Source organism: Sparus aurata, chromosome 16, assembly GCF_900880675.1.
Source record: "Sparus aurata chromosome 16, fSpaAur1.1, whole genome shotgun sequence".
Taxonomy (NCBI): Eukaryota; Metazoa; Chordata; class Actinopteri; order Spariformes; family Sparidae; genus Sparus; species Sparus aurata.
In genome coordinates this window covers 2340169-2364397 of record NC_044202.1, presented here as the reverse complement: position 1 = coordinate 2364397, position 24229 = coordinate 2340169, and the positions used below count along the sequence as shown (strand labels likewise).

The window sequence follows — 24229 nt, the reverse complement described above, 5'->3', positions numbered from 1 at the left end:
TCAAATAGAAACTAGAGTACGGTTGACAGGACAGATGTTCAGAGTGGCGGAGTGTTTGCCACCCTGATTAGAGGAGAGGCAGAATAATGGGAGCAGTGTCTCAGTGAAGGAGCAGCCAGTAAAGGCATAGATAAGATTGGCAGCATTCACATCATAAAACAGGACCAGACCCTCCTCATAATCCACAAACACCCCTACCTTATCAGTCTGTGACTTTGAATACAGACGGTGTGCAGGAGCGTAGTACTCATTTTCATTCCCCAAACCAAGAGTCCAGTAACCATTCTGAGGTTCAATATTGAGTGGCCCCTTCCTATTGATTGACTCATTGGTAACCCCTATAACCCACTGAGTCTTCCCTTTAACCTGAACCTCAAAATAAAATCTTCCTGTAAAAATGACCTGCTTCCCTACGACGCACAGAGCAGTAGAAAACCTCTTTGGGGTATCTGGGAGCTTCTTCTTGACATCATTGTATTTGGGATGACATACTTGTTCACCATCTCCAGACAGAAGGAGTTCGGGATGTGCTGTATCAGGATCAAGAGTCACATCCACTGCAAACTGCTGGGCAGTTTTGAGATCAGTCTTTGGTAGCAGTTTCTCCAATTCAATTATGAGTATCTCTGCCAACGACTCAAGAGCTGCCCTCACATTTCCCTCATATGATAGAGAACGGACTCTGACCTCCGTCCAGTCCTTGGTGGGTGGAGCAGCATTCAGGGACCGCAGGTTTTGGAGGACGTGGAGGTGGTCTTCAGAGAGTGAGAGCTGCTCCAGCTCAGCACATTTCTTCTTCAGCTCAGAAAGTTCTTGATCCAGCCCTTTGATGAAGCCTTCAGCTTGTTTCTCTATCAGTGTGTGCTTTGATTTAATCACTTTAATGGCTTCAGCCTGCCTTCTCTCAATAGCATCTCTCAGGCTAGTCAAGACGTGAACACCTTCTGCTATTTCCCTGTCTGCATTTTCCCTGCTGACCTTGACAGAATCATTGAACTCTACAGTCTTCAGTTGTCTCTGCTGGATCATCTGCTGAAGTTCAGCCTCTGTCTTACCCAGTTCTGCCTTTCTCCCTTCACATTCTTCTTTCAGAGGAACAACTTCATGTTGTTTGTGGTCTGAAATAGTGCAGAGCATGCAGACACATGTCTGGTCATCTTTGCAGAACAGCTCCAGCTGTTTATCATGCTTCATACACATCCTGCCTTCCAGGTTCTCCACAGGGGCGATCAGCTGATGTCTTTTCAGGCCTGACACTGTCAGATGAGGCTGTAGGTGAGTCTCACAGTAGGACACCAGACACACCAGGCAGGACTTCAGGGCCTTCAGTTTGGTTCCAGTGCAGACATCGCAGGGAACTTCTCCTGGTTTGGCAGTTTGTTGCTCTAACTCTTTAAAGCGAGAAGCCATCTCAGAGATTAAAGTATTGACCTGCAGCACAGGTCTTTTTTTGAAACGTTCTTTACAGTTGGGACAATCACAATGGGCTCTACAATCCCAGTGTTTAGAGATGCAGTTTTTGCAGAAGTTGTGTCCACATGGTGTGCTGACAGGATCGGTGAACACATCCAGACAGATGGAGCACGTAAACTGATCCTCAGAGAACAGACTGCTGGCAGCCGACATATTCACTGAAAACAAAAGTGAAAATGTGAGGAAGCAGAATCTTAATTAAATAATTATTCAAAACTATCAAACTACAGAGTGCCACAGTAACTCAGTTGGTGGAGTGTCATCCCCACTCTCTCTCATCCGGTCTGTTGTCGCCTCTCAGGCTGTCCTATCAAATCAAGCCATAAAAATGGCCAAAAGAATACACTAAAAACGACTGATTACTAAATGTTAAGAGAACAAATAAGTAAAAGTTATTTTTCATTAACTGACAATAGAAGCTCACATTGACTAAGGACAGCTCATGTTAAAGTTTCTGTAAAGCAGGTGACAATTCCACTGAAGACAAAAGTGGAAGTGTGAAAAAAGAGAACTACAGAATCTTTTATTATCAAACATCAAGAATTATTAACAGGATGTCAGGAGACAGTTTTGTATCATATGCTTACATTTTACATTTGTGAAAGTTTCATTTAACAAGTTATTTAAATGTAAAAAATAAAAAAAACAAAGAAAAAGGTCAATCCCTAATTGAAAACAGGTGTGTGTGTGTGTGATAACGCTGGTATAATAAACACATCAGATACCATCTACTGTACTCACCGCTGTTTGGCAGGGACTGTTATAAAAGATGAGATGGACTGAATTTGATTCTTGCTGTTCAGAGAGAAACAACACGGCTTCAACACTCTTCTTACTCGGATGAATTCCCAGTTCTTGGTGAGCAGTCTGACGTTGGGGCTCACCTGATTCGACTATTTTGCTCCGCCTATTGTTTCAGCTCTGTTCCTGATTCTTTGTTTCCTCCCTCAAGTTAATGATAGTGACATTTTTGTGGTACATGAAAAAATGATTTGGGAAGCAAAGTATCGATGCTATCTATGTGCACTGAGAGCAATTTGGAGATTATTTCATTTTAAAATGTTCTTCAGTGAGAATCTACAGCAGTCAACAGTAAATACATTTATAAAAAGACAACAGAAGAGGGCCAGTTTAAGACATCCAGCAAATATTGCATTTTTGGATTTACACCATGGTCTCAGTGAATACTTGATTCTGATAGGCTGCAGGGTGTTAGAGCTTGTGATGGGTCAACACCATGAGAGGCGCTGTTTTACATATTTGAGGAGAGTCAGGAGCAATAGGGAAACAGCTGTTCATACACAGCATAGAGACAACAATGGAACAAGGAGTGTCTCTTTATGGTGATCGAAATTTGAATAGCAAGGCTTTTTTTTCAAATCCTCTTTCAGTTCTTTCTATGCTTTTGTTTTATGACAGTGTTTGTGGTTGATCTATCTATTTTTATTCATTATTATTCAATAATATCACTGTTTGTGATATTGTTTCTTATTGTCTTGTATAGATGTTGTATCTGTGTTGGATTTAAAGGAAAACACTAGATGTAGTCGTACAAAATCTGTTTATTTCAGTATAAAATAGCATAAAAACTAGTTTCCCTCATTAACAACAGAGAGACAACAATCCTACTCTTTCCACTCTTCAACATTTTCTTCACAAACATATTAGTAATAAGAAAACCAGTATATAACAGATATCAAGAGGCAAAGCATGCGTGTATTCTCCACATATGTTGTGACAGATTTTCATGGCTGATGTTCTGTTGTTCTGTCGACTGCATGTCAATTTACAAACTTTCTAAAATATTCAAATGAGAAGTTAGAGATCACAACTGAGACATAATGTCTCCTGCAAAAGAAATGCAAAGAAAGGTTGCCTGCTGTTTTATATCAATTTACAATATTGTCATGAAATCATAAAAACTCAACTTACATAAAAATATACAAACAACTTTAGGTTAGGCCTGTGACTATTGGACTGTTATTTTGATATTTACAGACAGTTTAACACTTAATTAAACTACATTATACAAGATTAATTAAATGATTGTGTTACAGTAGTTGGTAACAGCGTGGAGTTGGATATAATAAAGAAGCAAAAATCCACGTTAAATAGAATCTAAACAAAACATAAACGCTCTGTACACTATCAGTAAATATGGAGATTTGTTGAATCCAACAACTACTGAGTCTTTTTCTTGATAGTTCTTCTACTTGGTAGGATTGACAGGACAGATGATCATGGGGGCAGAGTTTTTAACCCACTGATTAAAACAGGGGCAGAAGAATGGGAGGAGACTCTCAGTGAAGCAGCAGCCAGTAAAGGCGTGGATAAGATAGGCAGCATCCACATCATAGAAGGAGACCAGACCCTCCTCATAATCCACAAACACCCCCATCTTCTCAATCTTTTCGTTTGGGGGTATACGGACTGGGCCAGCGTTTTCATTGCCAAAACCAATAGTCCAGAAACCATTCTGAGGATCAATACTGATTTCCCCCTTCCTATTAATTGAGTTTCTGGCAACTCCTAAAGCCCACTCAGCCTTCCCCTTAACCTGAATCTCAAAATAAATTCTTCCTAAATATTTAATTGGGATGTATTTACCTAAAACACACAAGCTTGTGGAAAATCTTTCTGGGTTATCTTGGAGATTCTTCTCCAGAAGACCATACCGTATTTGTTTACCATCTTCAGACAGGATGAGTTGGGGATTTGCTGTATCAGGATCAAGAGTCACATCCACTGCATACTGCTGGACCGTCTTGAGCTCAGCCTTCGGGAAAAGCTTCCTCATCTCATCTTTGAGTACCTCCTTTAACGGAGCAAGAGCTGACCTCATATTTCCCTCATAAGATGGAGAACGGACTCTAACCTCTGTCCAGTCTTTGAGGGGTGGAGCAGCATTCAGAGACGGGAGGTTTTGGAGGAGGAGGAGGTGGTCTTCAGAGAGTGAGCGCTGCTCCAGCTCAGCACTTTTCTTCTTAAGCTCACAGAGTTCTTTTTCCAGCTCTTTGATGAAACCTTCAGCTTGTTTCTCTACCAGTGTGTGCTTTGATTGAATCACCATAATGGCTTCAGACTGCTTTCTATCAATAGCGTCTCTCAGCCTAGTCAACACCTGAACACCTTCTGCTATTTCCCTGTCTGCATTTTCCCTGCTGACCTTGACAGATTGTTTGAACTCTTCAATCTTCAGTTGTCTCTTCTGGATCATCTGCTGAAGTTCAGCCTCTGTCTCCTCCAGTTCTGCCTTTCTTTCTTCACATTCTTCTTTCAGAGGAACAACTTCATGTTGTTTGTGGTCTGAAATAGTGCAGAGCATGCAGACACATCTCTGGTCATCTTTGCAAAACAGCTCCAGCTGTTTATAATGCTGCATACACATCCTGCCTTCCAGGTTCTCCACAGGGTCAATCAGCTGATGCCTTTTCAGGCCTGTCACTGTCAGATGAGGCTGTAGGTGAGTCTCACAGTAGGACACCAGACACACCAGGCAGGACTTCAGGGCCTTCAGTTTGGTTCCAGTGCAGACATCACAGGGAACTTCTCCTGGTTTGGCAGCTTGTTGCTCTGAGCTGCTGCTGGCTCTCTGTTGCTCTGACTCTCTCAAGTGAGAAACCATCTTAGAGATTAAGCCATTGACCTGCAGCTCAGGACTTACGTTGAAAAGCTTTTTACAGTTGGGACAATCAAGATAGGCTCTACTATCCCAGTGTTGAGTGATGCAGTTTTGGCAGAAGTTGTGTCCACATGGTGTGCTGACAGGATCGGTGAACACATGCTGACAGATGGGGCACAGGAACTGATCCTCAGAGAGCAGACTGCTGGCAGCTGACATATTCACTGAAAACAAAAGTTAAATTGTGAAGAAGCAGAATGACAGAATCATTTCTTATTAAACATCATAGAGTCATTACCAGAATGTCAGGAGACAGTTTTGTATTATATGCTTTAAATTAACATTCTTGAAAGTTATTCAAAAGTAATTAAGTAAGAAAGGTGAAAAAAGACACGCCCTGATTGAAAACAGGTGCGTGATAATGCTGGTCTTATAAACGCTTCTGATATAATCTGCTGTACTCACCGCTGTTTGGCAGAGACTGTTATAAAAGATGAGATGAACTGAGTTTGATTCTCGCTGTTCAGAGAGAAACAACAAGGTGTGTCTCAGCTGCAACACTCTTCTTACTCGAATGATTTCTCAATCCCACTTAAGGAATCTGATGTTGGAGCTCACCTGTTTCCCACTTTTGCTCCACCTTTAGGTTCAGTTCTTGATTCTGATAGGCTGCAGGGTGTAATAATCCTGATATGCAGAAACCTCTGGATTTACTCAGTTGGCCGATTCTGATATTCAGTCATGTCTCTCAATGTGCTGTTCTCACCAGGGTTTAACAGAGACTGCTGTTTAGCTGAAAACAGACAGGATTAACAGAATTCATGTCTCAGTGATGTGTCTGAACTGCATCTCTCTCTCTTACTCTGACAAAGTTTCAGATTCATTTATCGGTCTTGTTGCTGTTGCTCAATCTCTCAAGATATGTTTAATAGGGAGCAAAGTATAAGTAGTTAAACAGTAACTAGTGATGTAATTGCGTTTAAATATGGACCATAAAAGCACCATGAATATTGAAATGGTAAAAGTCTCAAGGTTGGTTTGTTTTTCAATGAACAGTTCACTCCAAAATGAAATGTCCTCCCTGAAATCTCCTCTCTGATGAAAGTCAGGTGAAGTTTCGTAGTCCACAAAACATTTCTGGAGCTTCACTGTAAAACAGCATTCTCCTAAACAACTAAGTATCTCAAGACTTGTTTAAAAAGTTAAGTCTAAGTCTCCACAACCCTGATATCACATCAGGTTCACAGTTTAAAAGTTTTACAATCCTAAATCACACACACAAGACATAATGATCATAATGATGTGAGTGAGTCAAAATAATCTCACTGTATACTGACCTCTGTGGCCTAAGAGCTGTTAGAAGAGGTCCGAAGCAGGTTTACCTGAGATAGGGTGACCTCTAGTATGTCCTCATTATCTAGAGCAGTGGTGTCAAACTGATCCAGTAAAGGGCCGTGTGGCTGCAGGTTTTCATTCCAACCAAGCAAGAACACACCTGATCCAAATCAGGTGTGTTCTTGCTTGGTTGGAATGAAACACACCTGATTTGGATCAGGTGTGTTCTTGTGTTGTATTAATACAATTCAATACCATAAACATGCATTAACTGGAATGCAGTGTAGTAACAATCAGACAATGGTCTCTTAAAGTTGACTTGGGCTGAAACACGTGGTAGAAACAGCTTAAGTACAAAACTTCTGTTTCACAGGGCTGGTAGCACGCTGTGGCTCTCTCTCTCTCTGGCTCTACTTCGTACTCAGGCTGAAAAGCGAGGCAGTAACAGCAAGATATAAACTTCTTTGTGTCACATGGCCAGTGGCACGCTGTGATTAACACGAGGAACACTTAAATTGTCATCAACTGCTTGGCTACAATGCATTGAATATGGAATATTCAAATGCTGAACTGAATTCTCAGAATTTCTACAGCACGTTCATCTTGAATTGATAGCGGCATTAGCAAATAGCTCAAAGTGGCAGTTAATAACCTAAATGATTTTGGTTGATCAAATGGGTTATACATTTGATTGATAAATCAATTCTCATCACACTGCAATTGTTTGTAAGTACAAATCAACATCTACTCCTGTAGTAGATTAGTGGTTCAATATAAAGACTTTTGGCTAAGGGGTTCAAGATGCCGACAGTACACTGCCTCACACGGGGCACCATTTATGTTGGACTTGCATTACACGAGGCACAATAAAGTAATGTTTATGCAACAATAAGATTTAGGTTAAAGGTTAAATATGGCTATCAATGATAATTTATGATTATATGGGATAATGTTAATTATGATAAATAATATGATCAAATTTACATTAGATCACCTCGGGGCACCACCCTTGAAGAAGGGAAAAGATAGCAATTTTACTTAATTGGTCTCATATAGAGGTACTCAATTGTTTATAACTCTGATTAATAATTAACTTAACAACTACAACCAAATGTACCATACCAGCTGTAATGGTTGAAGGATTCTGGAGTTCTTGAGAGTGTAGTGGTTAGTAACATTCACTCTTGTACGATATTAAATAGACAGCAAGAAGGTTCAAAAGCCTTTATTCAACACAAAGATGTGTGTGTTTGTGTGTGTGTGTGTGTGTGTGGGGGGGGGGGGGGGCAGAAGAAGAGATCTTGAGGGCAGGCAGCCCCATGGGGGAGATGGAGAGGAATGGGGAATTCTGGGACAATGAGTTCATTTCAGAAGCCATTTTGAAATCCACAATGAATGACTTCTTCTGTGGGTCCCAACAGAGAGTTTTAATACAAATCGTCACTGGTCTGATGTCACTGGGTCAAATGATAATTATTTCCTATTCAAATATTTCTGTAAAATCAATTTATCACACATTAGCAACAAAATGTGTCATAGGAAAACATTTGTGTATAATTTTTAGCGATAATTTTAATGATTGTGTTTAATCTATCTATTTTTTATTAATTATCATATAATCTCATCACTGTTTGTTGCCCCTCATTGTGTTGTATCTGTGTTGGATTTAAAAACAACACTAGATGTCGTCTTAAAAAATCTGTTTATTTCATTATAAACACAGCATAAAAACTAGATTACATTTTTAACAATAGAGAAATTAAAATGTCACTTTTTCCAGTCTTTAATATTTCCCTAATAAGACATATTAGTAATAAGAAAACCAGTATTACAAATATCAAGAGGCAAAAGATGCGCGTATTCACAACATGTTGTGACAGATTTTCATGGTTGTTGTTCTGTTGTTCTGTCTTTACTCCTGAAAGTATACAGATTTTATATATATAACAGAGACATAAACGTCTCCTGCAAAAGAAACTCAAACAAATGACTGCTATTTTAAATTGCAGGGTGGAGTTGGATAAAATCAAGATGCAAAAATCTGCATTAAATAGAATCTGAACTGAACACAAATGCTCAGTATGTTATAACTAAATATGAAGATTTATCTTTTTCTTGATGATTATTTTACATAGTACGGTTGACAGGGCAGATGATCAGAGGGGCGGAGTTTTTGCCGCCCTGATTAGAGGAGGGGCAAAAGAATGGGAGGAGTCTCTCAGTGAAGGAGCAGCCAGTAAAGGCGTGGATAAGATGGGATGCATCCACATCATAAAACAAGACCAGACCCTCCTCATAATCCACAAACACCCCCACCTTCTCAGGCTGTGACTTTGAGTTGAGACGGCATGCTGGGGCATAGTACTCATTTTCTTTCCTCAAACCAAGAGTCCAGTAACCATTCTGAGGAACAATATAGAGTAGCCCCTTCCTATTGATTGACTCTTTGGCAACCCCTATAACCCACTGAGTCTTCCCTTTAACCTGAACCTCAAAGTAAAATCTTCCTGTAGAAATGACCTGCTTCCCTACAACACACAGACCAGTAGAAAACCTCTTTGGGTTATCTGGAAGCTTCTTGTTGACATCACCATACTTGGGATGACAAACTTGTTCACCATCTCCAGACAGAAGGAGTTGGCAATGTGCTGTATCAGGATCAAGAGTCACATCCACTGCAGACTGCCGGGCAGTTCTAAGTTCAGTCTTTGGGAGCAGTTTCTTTAATTCAATTATGAGCATCTCCACCAACGGAGCAGAAGCTGACCTCATATTCCCCTCATAAGATGGAGAACGGACTCTGACCTCTGTCCAGTCTTTGGTCGGTGGAGCAGCTTTCAGGGATGGAAGGTTTTGAAGGAGGCGCAGGTGGTCTTCAGAGAGTGAGAGCTGCTCCAGCTCAGCACTTTTCTTCTTCAGCTCACAGAGTTCTTGTTCCAGCTCTTTGATGAAGCCTACAGCTTGTTTCTCTATCAGTGTGTGCTTCGATTGAATCCACTTAATGGCTTCGGTCTGATTTCTCTCAATAGCGTCTCTCAGCCTAGTCAACACCTGAACACCTCGTGCAATTTCCCTGTCTGCATTTTCCCTGCTGACCTTGACAGATTGTTTGATCTCTTCAATCTTCAGTTGTCTCTGCTGGATCATCTGCTGAAGTTCAGCCTCTGTCTTAGCCAGTTCTGCCTTTCTTCCTTCACATTCGTCTTTCAGAGGAACAACTTCATGTTGTTTATGGTCTGAAAAAGAGCAGAACATGCAGACACATCTCTGGTCAACTTTGCAGAACAACTCCAGCAGTTTATCATGCTTCATACACATCCTGCCTTCCAGGTTCTCCACAGGGTCGATCAGCTGATGTCTTTTCAGGACTGACACTGTCAGATGAGGCTGTAGGTGAGTCTCACAGTAGGACACCAGACACACCAGGCAGGACTTCAGGGCCTTCAGTTTGGTTTCAGTGCAGACGTCACAGGGAACTTCTCTTGGATTGGCAGCTTGTTGCTCTGAGCTGCTGCTGGCTCTCTGTTGAGCTGACTCTTTAATGTGAGAAACCATCTCAGTGATTAAGCTATTGACCTGCAGAACAGGTCTTATGTTGAAAAGCTTTTTACAGTTGGGACACTCGCAATGGGCTCTACAATCCCAGTGTTCAGAGATGCAGTTTTTGCAGAAGTTGTGTCCACATGGTGTGCTGACAGGATCGGTGAACACATCCTGACAGATGGGGCACAGGAACTGATCCTCAGAGAGCAGACTGCTGGTAGCTGACATATTCACTGAAAACAAAAGTGAAATTGTGAAGAAGCAGAATCTCAATTAAATAATTATTTTAAAATATCAAACTGGTGGAGAGTTATCCCCCCTCTCTCACCCCGTCTGTTGTCAACTCTCAAGCTGTCCTATTATATCGAGCCATAAAAAAGGCCAAAAGAATACTCTAAAAATGACCATGATTACTGAATGTTAAGAGACGAATAAGTTATTTTTTGCATTAACTGACAAAAGAAGCACACATTGACTAAGGACAGCTCATGTATATGTTACTGTGAGGCCAGCAGCTGACATATTCACGGAAGACAAAAGTGAAAGTGTGAAGAAACAGAATGACAAAATCTTTTTTTCATCATCATCATCAAAGAAACATTACCAAAATGTCAGGAGACAGTTTTGTATCATATGCGCACGTTTTATATTTGTGAGAGTTTCATTTAACAAGTTATTTAAATGTAAAAAAGAAAAAAGAAGAAAAAAAATGACACACCCTAATTGGAAAGAGGTGTGTGTGTGTGTGTGTGTGTGTGTGTTTGTGTGAGTGATAATACTGGTATTATAAACACATTAGATATAATCTGCTGTACTTACCGCTGTTTGGCAGGGACTGTTATAAAAGATGAGATGAACTGAGTTTGATTCTCGCTGTTCAGAGAGAAACAACAAGGTGTTTCTCAGCTGCAACACTCTTCTTACTCAGATGATTTCTCAGTTCTTGTTGAGTAATCTGATGTTGGATCTCACCTGATTTTCCTATTTTGCTCCGCCTCTTGTTCCATTTCTGTTCCTGACTGTTTGTTTCCTCCCTGAAGTTAATTATAGTAACATATTTGTTGCACATGAAAAAAATATCAGGGAAGCAAAGTACCGAACCTGTCTATGTGCACTGAGAGCTAATTGGAGATTATTTCATTTCAAAATGTTCTGCAATGAGAGTCTACAGCAGTCAACAGTAAATACATTTATAAAAAGACAACAGAAGAGGCCAGTTTAAGACATCCAGAGAATATTGCAACCTTGGGTTTACACCGTGGTCTCAGTCAATACTTGATTCTGATACACTGAGGGGTGATAATTAAGTCCTGATATGCAGAAACAGTGGCGGTTCTAGACCAGTTTTAATAGGGGGGCCAGGTTGGGGCCGGCTTTTTTGTTAGGGGGCACATACAACCCGGAAAAAAGGATAAATCCCTCATTCAGACAAAGCAGTGTTTACAATTTCAGCAATTGTGATTGGGTAGTAAACTGCTGAGACACTTTATTTCTACCTTTCCCTTCAGAACAATATCATTGCAAGAAATCTGTCATTGTATTATTAATGCAGACTCCCTGTTAGGGGGGCCACAGGTGGGTCCAGACTCAGAGTTACAGGAGCACTGGCCCCTATTGGCCTCCCCCCTAGAACTGCCCCTGTGCAGAAACCTCTGGAACTAATCAGGTAGCCGAGTCTGATTTTCTCTCATGCCTGTCAATGTGCTGCACACACCAGGGTTTGACAAAGACTGTAGACTATAGTCTCTTACCCTGACACACTTCGAGATTAATGTATCTGTCTTGTTGTTATTGCTCAATCTCTCAAGATATGTTTAATAGGGAGCAAAGTATAAGTACTTAAACAGTAACTTGTGCTGTAGTTGCTCGATACTTTTTAAAGTCCTCTTTGTTTTAAAATGGGAGTCTAAAGTAGGAAGGTATTTGACATCCAAGAACAAACTCTATTTTTTAGTAAATTCATTTTTCCCACAGCAGACTGTGGATGGTTGATTGATCATACTTGCTTGTTTTTGTAAATATGGACAATAAAAGCACCATGAATTCTGAAAAGGTAAAAGTCTCAAGGTTGGTTTGTTTTTCAAGGAACAGTTCACTCCAAGATTAAAACTCAGTCATCATGTCCTCCCACCATGGTGATGAAAGTCAGGTGAAGTTTTTTAATCCACAAAAGATTTCTGAAGCTTCACAGTAAAACAGTGTTCTCCTAAACAGTTGAAGTAACTGGAGACTTGATTTAAAATGTTAAATCCAAGTCTTCACAACCCCAAGATCACATCAGGTTCACATTTATCAAGTTTTACAATCTTAAATCACACACAAGAAATTATCACAATGATGTGAGTCATGATAATCTCACTGTATACTGACCTCCGTGGCTGAAGAGCTGTTAGAAGAGGTCTGAAGCTGGTTTACCTGAGATAGGGTGACCTCTAGTGGACGAGTTATACAGAACACAGTCCTTTTTCATGTTATCAGCTGTGCTCTGGTGGAGGTTGCTGCAACATGACTGCATTGATTTTCTTCAAATAAGTGTCAACATGTATTTGCATTATAATATTTAGTGTAAATTGTGATTCAGCTCAACAGAACAGCAGCACTGTTAATTAAAGTTGCCATTAAACTTACAAGTTGTTCACAGAGCTGAAGAGTAAATTAGTTGTCAAGTGTTACAATAATAGTTTGAATCCAGCTTTTTAAATGTGAATATTTTCTGGTTTATTTCCTCCTTGATGACAGAGAACTGAAAAACCTTTTTCATTTAAAAATATAAATATATATGGAAGCGACCTGGAGGTTATTTAAAAAATGTCTATGATAAAAAAATTAAAAAAAAATATGATAATATAACAAATAAAAAATGTGAGGAGCACTAAATTATTAAATTAAATATTAAACTAAGTGTGATGATATTATGTGACTTTGATTTTGACTCAATTGATCAAACGATTTGGAATCTATTGAAAAAAAACGCAGATTTTTCCATTTTTATTTTATCAATTAAACATTAATATAAAATCTGAAAAGCATTCAGTTCATTACAAAGAGGTATGGCCTCGTCATCCAGAATATTAATACAATTTCACACTGGTCTGATGTCATTGGGTCCCATAACAATTATTTGCTATTCAGATATTTCTGTAAAATCAATTTATCACACATTAGCAACAAAATATGTTATAGGAAACCAATTGTGTATCATTTTTTTGTTTGTGGTTAATCTATCTATTTTTATTTATTATCATTCAATCATATCACTGTTTGTTACCCCTGATTGTGTTGTATAGATGTTGTATCTGTGTTGGATTAAGAGAAAACACTAGATGTAGTCTTACAAAATCTGTTTATTTATATATGTATTTCCTTGTTAACGACAGAGAGGTACAACAATCCTGCTTTTTACACTCTTCAATATTTCCTTTACAAACATATTAGTAATAACAAAACCAGTATATAAAAGATATCAAGAGGCAAAGCATGCGTGTTTGAAACACTCAATATTAAAAAGAGAACTTAGAGATCCACCGTGTAACAAAAGTCACCTACAAAAGATTTTAAAAAGACATCATCAAGTGTTGCTCTATAAAATGTCAAAATAATCAATGAAATTTAAAAAGAAGATGCAAATGGCAACATTGATATGATTTTAAAATATGTTACTTAAATCCCAGAAGATGACATTTGGACAACTTGTAAAAATAGAGGTCAACATAAAAAGAATGCAAAACAGCTCAAGGTTAGGCCTGTGACTACGAGACAGATGTTTGGATAATTCCAGACAATGTAACACTTAATTAAACAACATTATACAAGATCAATTAATTTGCTGTGTTACAGTAGTAAGTTGCAAAAGGGTGTCATATTATAAAAATGCAACAATCTGCATTAAATAGAATGTAAACCAAACACTGTACTTTATCACTAAATATGGAGATTTGTTACATCCAAATAGAAGTGAGCTTTTTTGGTGATAGCTGTTTTACGTAGTACGGTTGACAGGGCAGATGATCAGAGGGGTGGAGTTTTTGCCATGCTGATTAGAGGAGGGGCAGAAGAATGGGAGGAGTCTCTCAGTGAAGCAGCAGTCAGTAAAGGAGTGGATAAGATTGGCAGCATCCACATCATAAAACAAGACCAGACCCTCCTCATAATCCACAAACACCCCCACCTTCTCAGGCTGTGACTTTGAATACAGACGGCGTGTAGCAGCCCAGTACTCATTTTCATTCCTCAAACCAAGAGTCCAGTAACCATTCTGAGCATCAATACTGAGTCGCCCCTTCCTATTGATTGACTCATTGGTAACTCCTATAACCCACTGAGTCTTCCCTTTAACCTGAACCTCAAAGTAAAATCTTCCTGTAGAAATGACCTGCTTCCCTACGACGCACAGAATAATAGAAAACCTCTCTGGGTTATCTGGGATATTCTTCCTGACATCAGCATGATGTACCTGTTTACCATCACCAGACAGGATGAGTTCGGGATGTGCTGTATCAGGATCAAGAGTCACATCCACTGCAAACTGCTGGGCAGTTCTGAGCTCAGTCTTTGGTAGCAGTTTCTTCAAATCAATTATGAGCATCTCCACCAACGGAGCAGAAGCAGCCCTGAAAATACCCTCATAAGATGGAGCACGGACTCTGACCTCCGACCAGTCCTTGGTGGGTGGAGCAGCTTTCAGGGACGGGAGGTTTTGGAGGAGGTGGAGGTGGTCTTCAGAGAGTGAGAGCTGCTCCAGCTCAGCACTTTTCTTCTTCAGCTCAGTGATTTCTTGTTCCAGCTCTTTGATGAAGCCTTCAGCTTGTTTCTCTATCAGTGTGTGCTTTGATTGAATCACCTTAATGGCTTCAGACTGCATTCTCTTAATATCATCTCTCAGGCTAGTCAAGACCTGAACACCTTCTGCTATTTCCCTGTCTGCATTTTCCCTGCTGACTTTGACAGAATGTTTGAACACTTCAATCTTCAGTTGTCTCTTCTGGATCATCTGCTGAAGTTCAGCCTCTGCCTCCTCCAGTTCTGCCTTTCTTCCTTCACATTCCACTTTCAGAGGAACAACTTCATGTTGTTTGTGGTCTGAAATAGTGCAGAGCATGCAGACACATGTCTGATCATCTTTGCAGAACAGCTCCAGCAGTTTATCATGCTTCATACACATCCTGCCTTCCAGGTTCTCCACAGGGTCGATCAGCTGATGTCTTTTCAGGCCTGACACTGTCAGATGAGGCTCCAGGTGAGTCTCACAGTAGGACACCAGACACACCAGGCAGGACTTCAGGGCCTTCAGTTTGGTTCCAGTGCAGACGTCACAGGGAACTTCTCCTGGTTTGGCAGCTTGTTGCTCTGAGCTGCTGCTGGCTCTCTGTTGAGCTAACTCTTTAAAGCGAGAAACCATCTCAGAGATGAAAGTATTGACCTGCAGCACAGGTCTTCTTTTGAAACGTTTCTTACAGTTGGGACACTCACGATGAGCTCTATTACTCCAGTGCTGAGTGATGCAGTTTTTGCAGAAGTTGTGTCCGCATGGTGTGGTGACAGGATCTGTGAACACATCCAGACAGATGGAGCACAGAAACTGATCCTCAGAGAGCAGGCTGCTGGCAGCTGACATATTCACTGAAAACAAAAGTGAAAGTGTGAAGAAGAAAAATGCCATTTTATTTATTTATTTTTTATCAAGCAGCAAAATATGATTACCAAAAGTTAGAAGACAATTTTGTATCAAATAGCAAAATTTTACAAAAGTGAAAGTTTTACTGACAAGTTATTTTCATAAAATGACAAAAGAAGGACACATTGACTAAGGACAGTTTATGTAAATGTTACTGTGAGGCCGGCAGCTGACATTTCCATTGAAGACAAAAGTGAAAGTGTGAAGAAACAGAACGACAGAATCTTTTATTATTCAACATCAAAGAATCATTACCAGAATGTCAGGAGACAGTTTTGTATCATATGCTTACATTTTATATTAGTGAAAGTTTCATTTGACAAGTTATTTAAATGTACAAAAAGTAAAAAGAAAAAAAAAGAAACAAGCCCTAATTCAAAACAGGTGTGTGTGCGCGTGTGTGTGTGTGAGTGAGACAATGCCGGTATTATAAACACATCTGATATAATCTGCTGTACTCACCGCTGTTTGGCAGAGACGGCTATAAAAGATGAGATGAACTGAGTTTGATTCTCGCTGTTCAGAGAGAAACAACAAGGTGTGTCTCAGCTGCAACACTCTTCTTACACGGATGATTTCTCAGTTCTTGGTGAGGAGTCTGATGTTGGAGCTCACCTGATTTTCCTATGTTGCTCCGCCTCTTGTTCCAGCTCTGCTCCTGACTCTTTGTTTCCTCCCTCAGGTTCATTATAATGAATTATTTGTGACACATCGAAAAGTAATAGGGAAGCAAAGTACTGAAGCTGTCTATGTGCACTGAGAGCTATTTGGAGACTTTTTCATTTTAAAATGTTCTGCAGTGAGAATCTACAGCAGTCAACAGTAAATACATTTATGAAAAGACAACAGAAGAGGCCAGTTTAAGACATCCACAGGTTATTGTATTTTTGGATTTACACCATGGTCTCAGAGAATTCTTGAATCTGATAGGCTGCAGGGTGTTAGAGCTTGTGAAAGATCAACGCTGTGAGGGACGCTGTTTCACATATTTGAGGAGAGTCAGGAACAATAGGAAAACAGCTGTTTATACACAGCATAGAGACAACAATGAAACAAGGAGTGTCCCTTCATTGTAATAGAAAATTGTATGGCAAGGCTTTTTTCTTCAAATTCTCTTTCAGTGCTTTCTATGCTGTTGTTATGAAAGTGTTGGTGGTTAATCTATCTATTTTTATACAATATGATTCAATCATATCACTGTTTGTTGCCCCTTATTGTGTTGTATAGATGTTGTATCTGTGTTGGATTTAAAGAAAACACTAGATATAGTCTTACAAAATCGGTTTATTTCAGTATAAAAACAATATCAGTGCTAGTTTCCCTCATTAACGACAGAGAGACAACAATTCTTCTTTTTCCACCCTTCAACATTTCCTTTCATAACATATCAGTAATAAGAAAACCAGTATATGACAGATATCAAGAGGAAAAGCATGCGTGTATTCACCACATATATTGTGAGAGATTTTCATGGTTCTGTTGTTCTGTCGACTGCAAGTCATTTTACAAACTCTCTAAAATATTCAAATGACAAGTTAGAGATCACAACTGAGACATACATTTCTCCTGCAAAAGATTGCCATTGAGAAAATGTCCTCATCTCACACTTAATGAAATATGAAAACATAAAACAATATTATTTTACAATTGATAGTAGAACAAATGAAGGCAAACAAAGGTTGCCTGCTGTTTTATATCATTTTACATTGTTTTCATGAAATCATGAGAATCACCTTACATAATAAAATACAAAAGAACTTCAGGTTAGGCTTGTGACTATTGGACCATTTCACGTTGCAGCATGGAGTTGGATAAAATCAAGATGCAAAAATCCACATTAAATAGAATCTGAACAAAAAAATTTGGAGATTTGTCTTTTTCTTGATAGTTATTTTATGTAGTATGGTTGACTGGGGCAGCTGTAGCTCAGCGGGTAGAGCAGGTCGACCAGTTGCACCCGATGTGCAGTCTGTAAGGGTGTACCCTGCCCTTGCCGAGAGTGACAACTGGGATTGGCACCAGTAACCCCCGCAACCACTTAAAAAAGAGGATAAATTAGTTACATCCCTATCGGAGAAACCGGAGAATAAGAACAAGCAGTTGACAGAGATGAGGGATAATGAGATGAGGGATGGTTGACAGGACAGATGTTCAGAGGGGCGGAGTTTTTGCCACCCTGATTAAAGGAGGGGCAGAATAATGGGAGGAGTCTCTCAGTGAAGCAGCAGCCAGTAAAGGCGTAGATAAGATTGGCAGCATCCACATCATAAAACAAAACCAGACCCTCCTCAAAATCCACAAACACCCCCACCTTCTCAGGCTGTGACTTTGAATACAGACGGTATGCAGCAGCATAGTACTCATTGTCTCTCCTCAAACCAGGAGTCCAGTAACCATTCTGAGGATCAATATTGAGTGGCCCCTTCCTATTGATTGACTCTTTGGCAACTCCTATAACCCACTGAGTCTTCCCTTTAACCTGAACCTCAAAGTAAAATCTTCCTGTAGAAATGACCTGCTTCCCTACGACGCACAGAGCAGTAGAAAACCTCTTTGGGTTATCTGGGAGCTTCTTCCTGACATTACCATGATGTACCTTTTTCCCATCTGCAGACAGGATGAGTTCGGGATGTGCTGTATCAGGATCAAGATTCACATCCTCTGCAAACTGCTGGGCAGTTTTTAGCTCAGTCTTTGGTAGCAGTTTCTTCAATTCAATTTTGAACATCTCCAGCAACGGAGCAGAAGCAGCCCTAAAAATACCTTCATAAGATGGAGAACGGACTCTGACCTCTGTCCAGTTCATGGTGGGTGGAGCAGCATTCAGGGACGGGAGCTTTTGGAGGAGGTGGAGGTGGTCTTCAGAGAGTGAGAGCTGCTGTAGCTCAGCACTTTTCTTCTTCAGCTCAATGATTTCTTGTTCCAGCTCTTTGATGAAGCCTTCAGCTTGTTTCTCTATCAGTGTGTGCTTTGATTTAATCGCCTTAACAGCTTCGGCCTGCTTTCTCTTAATAGCATCTCTCAGCTTAGTCAACACCTGAACAACTTCGGCTATTTCCCTGTCTGCATTTTCCCTGCTGACCTTGACAGATTGTTTGAACTCTTCAATCTTCAGTTGTCTCTGCTGGATCATCCACTGAAGTTCAGCCTCTGTCTCCTCCAGTTCTGCCTTTCTTTCTTCACATTCATCTTTCAGAGGAACAACTTCATGTTGTTTGTGGTCTGAAATAGTGCAGAGCATGCAGACACATCTCTGGTCATCTTTGCAGAACAGCTCCAGCAGTTTATCATGCTTCATACACATCCTGCCTTCCAGGTTCTCCTCAAACCAAGAGTCCAGTAACCATTCTGAGCATCAATACTGAGTCGCCCCTTCCTCACGATGAGCTCTATTACTCCAGTGCTGAGTGATGCAGTTTTTGCAGAAGTTGTGTCCGCATGGTGTGGTGACAGGATCTGTGAACACATCCAGACAGATGGAGCACAGAAACTGATCCTCAGAGAGCAGGCTGCTGGCAGCTGACATATTCACTGAAAACAAAAGTGAAAGTGTGAAGAAGAAAAATGCCATTTTATTTATTTATTTTTTATCAAGCAGCAAAATATGATTACCAAAAGTTAGAAGACAATTTTGTATCAAATAGCAAAATTTTACAAAAGTGAAAGTTTTACTGACAAGTTATTTTCATAAAATGACAAAAGAAGGACACATTGACTAAGGACAGTTTATGTAAATGTTACTGTGAGGCCGGCAGCTGACATTTCCATTGAAGACAAAAGTGAAAGTGTGAAGAAACAGAACGACAGAATCTTTTATTATTCAACATCAAAGAATCATTACCAGAATGTCAGGAGACAGTTTTGTATCATATGCTTACATTTTATATTAGTGAAAGTTTCATTTGACAAGTTATTTAAATGTACAAAAAGTAAAAAGAAAAAAAAAGAAACAAGCCCTAATTCAAAACAGGTGTGTGTGCGCGTGTGTGTGCACGCGCGTGTGTGTGTGTGTGAGTGAGACAATGCCGGTATTATAAACACATCTGATATAATCTGCTGTACTCACCGCTGTTTGGCAGAGACGGCTATAAAAGATGAGATGAACTGAGTTTGATTCTCGCTGTTCAGAGAGAAACAACAAGGTGTGTCTCAGCTGCAACACTCTTCTTACACGGATGATTTCTCAGTTCTTGGTGAGGAGTCTGATGTTGGAGCTCACCTGATTTTCCTATGTTGCTCCGCCTCTTGTTCCAGCTCTGCTCCTGACTCTTTGTTTCCTCCCTCAGGTTCATTATAATGAATTATTTGTGACACATCGAAAAGTAATAGGGAAGCAAAGTACTGAAGCTGTCTATGTGCACTGAGAGCTATTTGGAGACTTTTTCATTTTAAAATGTTCTGCAGTGAGAATCTACAGCAGTCAACAGTAAATACATTTATGAAAAGACAACAGAAGAGGCCAGTTTAAGACATCCACAGGTTATTGTATTTTTGGATTTACACCATGGTCTCAGAGAATTCTTGAATCTGATAGGCTGCAGGGTGTTAGAGCTTGTGAAAGATCAACGCTGTGAGGGACGCTGTTTCACATATTTGAGGAGAGTCAGGAACAATAGGAAAACAGCTGTTTATACACAGCATAGAGACAACAATGAAACAAGGAGTGTCCCTTCATTGTAATAGAAAATTGTATGGCAAGGCTTTTTTCTTCAAATTCTCTTTCAGTGCTTTCTATGCTGTTGTTATGAAAGTGTTGGTGGTTAATCTATCTATTTTTATACAATATGATTCAATCATATCACTGTTTGTTGCCCCTTATTGTGTTGTATAGATGTTGTATCTGTGTTGGATTTAAAGAAAACACTAGATATAGTCTTACAAAATCGGTTTATTTCAGTATAAAAACAATATCAGTGCTAGTTTCCCCCATTAACGACAGAGAGACAACAATTCTTCTTTTTCCACCCTTCAACATTTCCTTTCATAACATATCAGTAATAAGAAAACCAGTATATGACAGATATCAAGAGGAAAAGCATGCGTGTATTCACCACATATATTGTGAGAGATTTTCATGGTTCTGTTGTTCTGTCGACTGCAAGTCATTTTACAAACTCTCTAAAATATTCAAATGACAAGTTAGAGATCACAACTGAGACATACATTTCTCCTGCAAAAGATTGCCATTGAGAAAATGTCCTCATCTCACACTTAATGAAATATGAAAACATAAAACAATATTATTTTACAATTGATAGTAGAACAAATGAAGGCAAACAAAGGTTGCCTGCTGTTTTATATCATTTTACATTGTTTTCATGAAATCATGAGAATCACCTTACATAATAAAATACAAAAGAACTTCAGGTTAGGCTTGTGACTATTGGACCATTTCACGTTGCAGCATGGAGTTGGATAAAATCAAGATGCAAAAATCCACATTAAATAGAATCTGAACAAAAAAATTTGGAGATTTGTCTTTTTCTTGATAGTTATTTTATGTAGTATGGTTGACTGGGGCAGCTGTAGCTCAGCGGGTAGAGCAGGTCGACCAGTTGCACCCGATGTGCAGTCTGTAAGGGTGTACCCTGCCCTTGCCGAGAGTGACAACTGGGATTGGCACCAGTAACCCCCGCAACCACTTAAAAAAGAGGATAAATTAGTTACATCCCTATCGGAGAAACCGGAGAATAAGAACAAGCAGTTGACAGAGATGAGGGATAATGAGATGAGGGATGGTTGACAGGACAGATGTTCAGAGGGGCGGAGTTTTTGCCACCCTGATTAAAGGAGGGGCAGAATAATGGGAGGAGTCTCTCAGTGAAGCAGCAGCCAGTAAAGGCGTAGATAAGATTGGCAGCATCCACATCATAAAACAAAACCAGACCCTCCTCAAAATCCACAAACACCCCCACCTTCTCAGGCTGTGACTTTGAATACAGACGGTATGCAGCAGCATAGTACTCATTTTCTCTCCTCAAACCAAGAGTCCAGTAACCATTCTGAGGATCAATATTGAGTGGCCCCTTCCTATTGATTGACTCTTTGGCAACTCCTATAACCCACTGAGTCTTCCCTTTAACCTGAACCTCAAAGTAAAATCTTCCTGTAGAAATGACCTGCTTCCCTACGACGCACAGAGCAGTAGAAAACCTCTTTGGGTTATCTGGGAGCTTCTTCCTGACATTACCATGATGTACCTTTTTCCCATCTGCAGACAGGATGAGTTCGGGATGTGCTGTATCAGGATCAAGATTCACATCCTCTGCAAACTGCTGGGCAGTTTTTAGCTCAGTCTTTGGTAGCAGTTTCTTCAATTCAATTTTGAACATCTCCAGCAACGGAGCAGAAGCAGCCCTAAAAATACCTTCATAAGATGGAGAACGGACTCTGACCTCTGTCCAGTTCATGGTGGGTGGAGCAGCATTCAGGGACGGGAGCTTTTGGAGGAGGTGGAGGTGGTCTTCAGAGAGTGAGAGCTGCTGTAGCTCAGCACTTTTCTTCTTCAGCTCAATGATTTCTTGTTCCAGCTCTTTGATGAAGCCTTCAGCTTGTTTCTCTATCAGTGTGTGCTTTGATTTAATCGCCTTAACAGCTTCGGCCTGCTTTCTCTTAATAGCATCTCTCAGCTTAGTCAACACCTGAACACCTTCGGCTATTTCCCTGTCTGCATTTTCCCTGCTGACCTTGACAGATTGTTTGAACTCTTCAATCTTCAGTTGTCTCTGCTGGATCATCCACTGAAGTTCAGCCTCTGTCTCCTCCAGTTCTGCCTTTCTTTCTTCACATTCATCTTTCAGAGGAACAACTTCATGTTGTTTGTGGTCTGAAATAGTGCAGAGCATGCAGACACATCTCTGGTCATCTTTGCAGAACAGCTCCAGCAGTTTATCATGCTTCATACACATCCTGCCTTCCAGGTTCTCCACAGGGTTGATCAGCTGATGTCTTTTCAGGCCTGACACTGTCAGATGAGGCTGTAGGTGAGTCTCACAGTAGGACACCAGACACACCAGGCAGGACTTCAGGGCCTTCAGTTTGGTTCCAGTGCAGACGTCACAGGGAACTTCTCCTGGATTGGCAGCTTGTTGCTCTGAGCTGCTGCTGGCTCTCTGTTGCTCTGACTCTCTAAAGCAAGAAACCATCTCAGTGATGAAAGTATTGACCTGCAACACAGGTCTTCTTTTGAAACGTTTTTTACAGTTGGGACACTCACAAGGGACATTAATATCCCAGTGTTCAGAGATGCAGTTTTTGCAGAAGTTGTGTCCACATGGTGTGCTGACAGGATCGGTGAACACATCCAGACAGATGGAGCACAGAAACTGATCCTCAGAGAGCAGACTACTGGCAGCTGACATATTCACTGAAAACAAAAGTGAAAGTGTGAAGAAGCAGAATCTCAATTAAATAATTACTCAAAACTATCAAACTACAGAATGCCACAGTAACTCATTTGGTGGAGAGTCATTCCCCCTCTCTCTCATCCTGTCTCTTGTCAACTCTCAAGCTGTCCTATTAAATTAAGCCATAAAAAAGGCAAAAAGAATACTTTAAAAATGACTACGATTGTTAAATGTTAAGAAACAAATGAGTGAAAGTTCTTTTTTCATTAACTGATAAAAGAAGCACACATTGATTAAGGACAGTTCTTGTAAATGTTACTGTGAGGCCGGCAGCTGACATTTCCACGAAAGACAAGAGTGAAATTGTGAAGAAGCAGAACGACAGAATCATTTTTTCATCATCATCATCAAAGAATCATAACCAGAATGTCAGGAGACAGTTTTGTATCATATGCTTACAGTTTATATTCGTGACAGTTTCATTTTATTATTTTGTTATTTAAATGTAAAAAAAAAAAAAAGAAAAAAGACACGCCCTAATTGAAAACAGCTCCAGTATGTGTTAATGCTGGTATTATAAACATATTAGATATAATCTGCTGTACTCACCACTGTTTGGCAGAGACTGTTATAAAAGATGAGATGAACTGAGGTTGATTCTCGCTGTTCAGAGAGAAACAACAAGGTGTGTCTCAGCTGCAACACTCTTCTTACTCGAATGGTTTCTCAATCCCAGTTAAGGAATCTGATGTTGGAGCTCACCTGTTTCCCACTTTTGCTCCACCTCTATCTTGATTCTGATAGGCTGGAAAGTGTAATAATCCTGATATGCAGAAACATCTGGAACTACTTAGTTGGCCGAGTCTGATGTTCTCTCATGTCTCCTAATGTGCTGTACTCACCAGGGTTTGTCGGAGATTGATGTTTAGCTGAAAAAAGACCAGATGAACTAAATTCATGTCTCAGTGATGTGTCTTAACTGCAGCTCTCTGTCTTACTCTGACAAAGTTTCAGATTCATTTATCGGTCTTGTTGCTGTTGCATAATCTCTCAAGTTATGTTTAATAGGGGGCAAAGTATAAGTAGTTAAACAGTAACTACTATTGTAATTGCCTGATACTTTTTAATGTCCTTTTTGTTTTAAAATCAAAATCTATAGCAGGAAAGAGAAAAACACTAAAGTTTCTGACATCCAAGGAAAAAACTATTTTTTTTAGTCAATATATTTTTCCCACA

General features: G+C 40.0%; 6 protein-coding genes across 6 annotated transcripts; all 6 read right to left on the bottom strand.

The window, feature by feature from the left end:
* LOC115566039 (E3 ubiquitin-protein ligase TRIM39-like) lies at positions 1-1626 on the bottom strand. Its single transcript, XM_030391787.1, has one exon. The coding sequence runs from the start codon at positions 1624-1626 to the stop codon at positions 1-3; it is 1626 nt and encodes a 541-aa protein (XP_030247647.1).
* A 1543-nt stretch (positions 1627-3169) lies between these two features.
* On the bottom strand, positions 3170-5729 carry LOC115597449 (E3 ubiquitin-protein ligase TRIM21-like). Its single transcript, XM_030443353.1, has 3 exons — positions 5714-5729; positions 5561-5614; positions 3170-5319 (listed from the first exon to the last, which is right to left on the bottom strand). Exon 3 carries the CDS (start codon positions 5312-5314, stop codon positions 3683-3685), a length of 1632 nt encoding a protein of 543 aa, XP_030299213.1. The 5' UTR covers positions 5315-5319; positions 5561-5614; positions 5714-5729; the 3' UTR covers positions 3170-3682.
* Positions 5730-8550: 2821 nt separating this feature from the next.
* On the bottom strand, positions 8551-10201 carry LOC115597448 (E3 ubiquitin-protein ligase TRIM21-like). The gene has a single exon (XM_030443351.1). The coding sequence runs from the start codon at positions 10199-10201 to the stop codon at positions 8558-8560; it is 1644 nt and encodes a 547-aa protein (XP_030299211.1). The 3' UTR covers positions 8551-8557.
* A 3751-nt stretch (positions 10202-13952) lies between these two features.
* On the bottom strand, positions 13953-15587 carry LOC115566038 (E3 ubiquitin-protein ligase TRIM21-like). The gene has a single exon (XM_030391786.1). The coding sequence runs from the start codon at positions 15585-15587 to the stop codon at positions 13953-13955; it is 1635 nt and encodes a 544-aa protein (XP_030247646.1).
* Positions 15588-17706: 2119 nt separating this feature from the next.
* LOC115566037 (E3 ubiquitin-protein ligase TRIM21-like) lies at positions 17707-18951 on the bottom strand. The gene has a single exon (XM_030391785.1). The coding sequence runs from the start codon at positions 18949-18951 to the stop codon at positions 17707-17709; it is 1245 nt and encodes a 414-aa protein (XP_030247645.1).
* Positions 18952-20581: 1630 nt separating this feature from the next.
* Positions 20582-23008, bottom strand: LOC115566150 (E3 ubiquitin-protein ligase TRIM21-like). Its single transcript, XM_030391877.1, has one exon. The coding sequence runs from the start codon at positions 23006-23008 to the stop codon at positions 21311-21313; it is 1698 nt and encodes a 565-aa protein (XP_030247737.1). The 3' UTR covers positions 20582-21310.
* Positions 23009-24229: the final 1221 nt, after the last annotated feature.

Bases quoted from the DNA above. Each gene is read 5' to 3' on its own strand.
- LOC115566039 (XM_030391787.1), bottom strand. From the start codon at position 1,626: ATGTCGGCTGCCAGCAGTCTGTTCTCTGAGGATCAGTTTACGTGCTCC.
- LOC115597449 (XM_030443353.1), bottom strand. From the start codon at position 5,314: ATGTCAGCTGCCAGCAGTCTGCTCTCTGAGGATCAGTTCCTGTGCCCC.
- LOC115597448 (XM_030443351.1), bottom strand. From the start codon at position 10,201: ATGTCAGCTACCAGCAGTCTGCTCTCTGAGGATCAGTTCCTGTGCCCC.
- LOC115566038 (XM_030391786.1), bottom strand. From the start codon at position 15,587: ATGTCAGCTGCCAGCAGCCTGCTCTCTGAGGATCAGTTTCTGTGCTCC.
- LOC115566037 (XM_030391785.1), bottom strand. From the start codon at position 18,951: ATGTGTATGAAGCATGATAAACTGCTGGAGCTGTTCTGCAAAGATGAC.
- LOC115566150 (XM_030391877.1), bottom strand. From the start codon at position 23,008: ATGTCAGCTGCCAGTAGTCTGCTCTCTGAGGATCAGTTTCTGTGCTCC.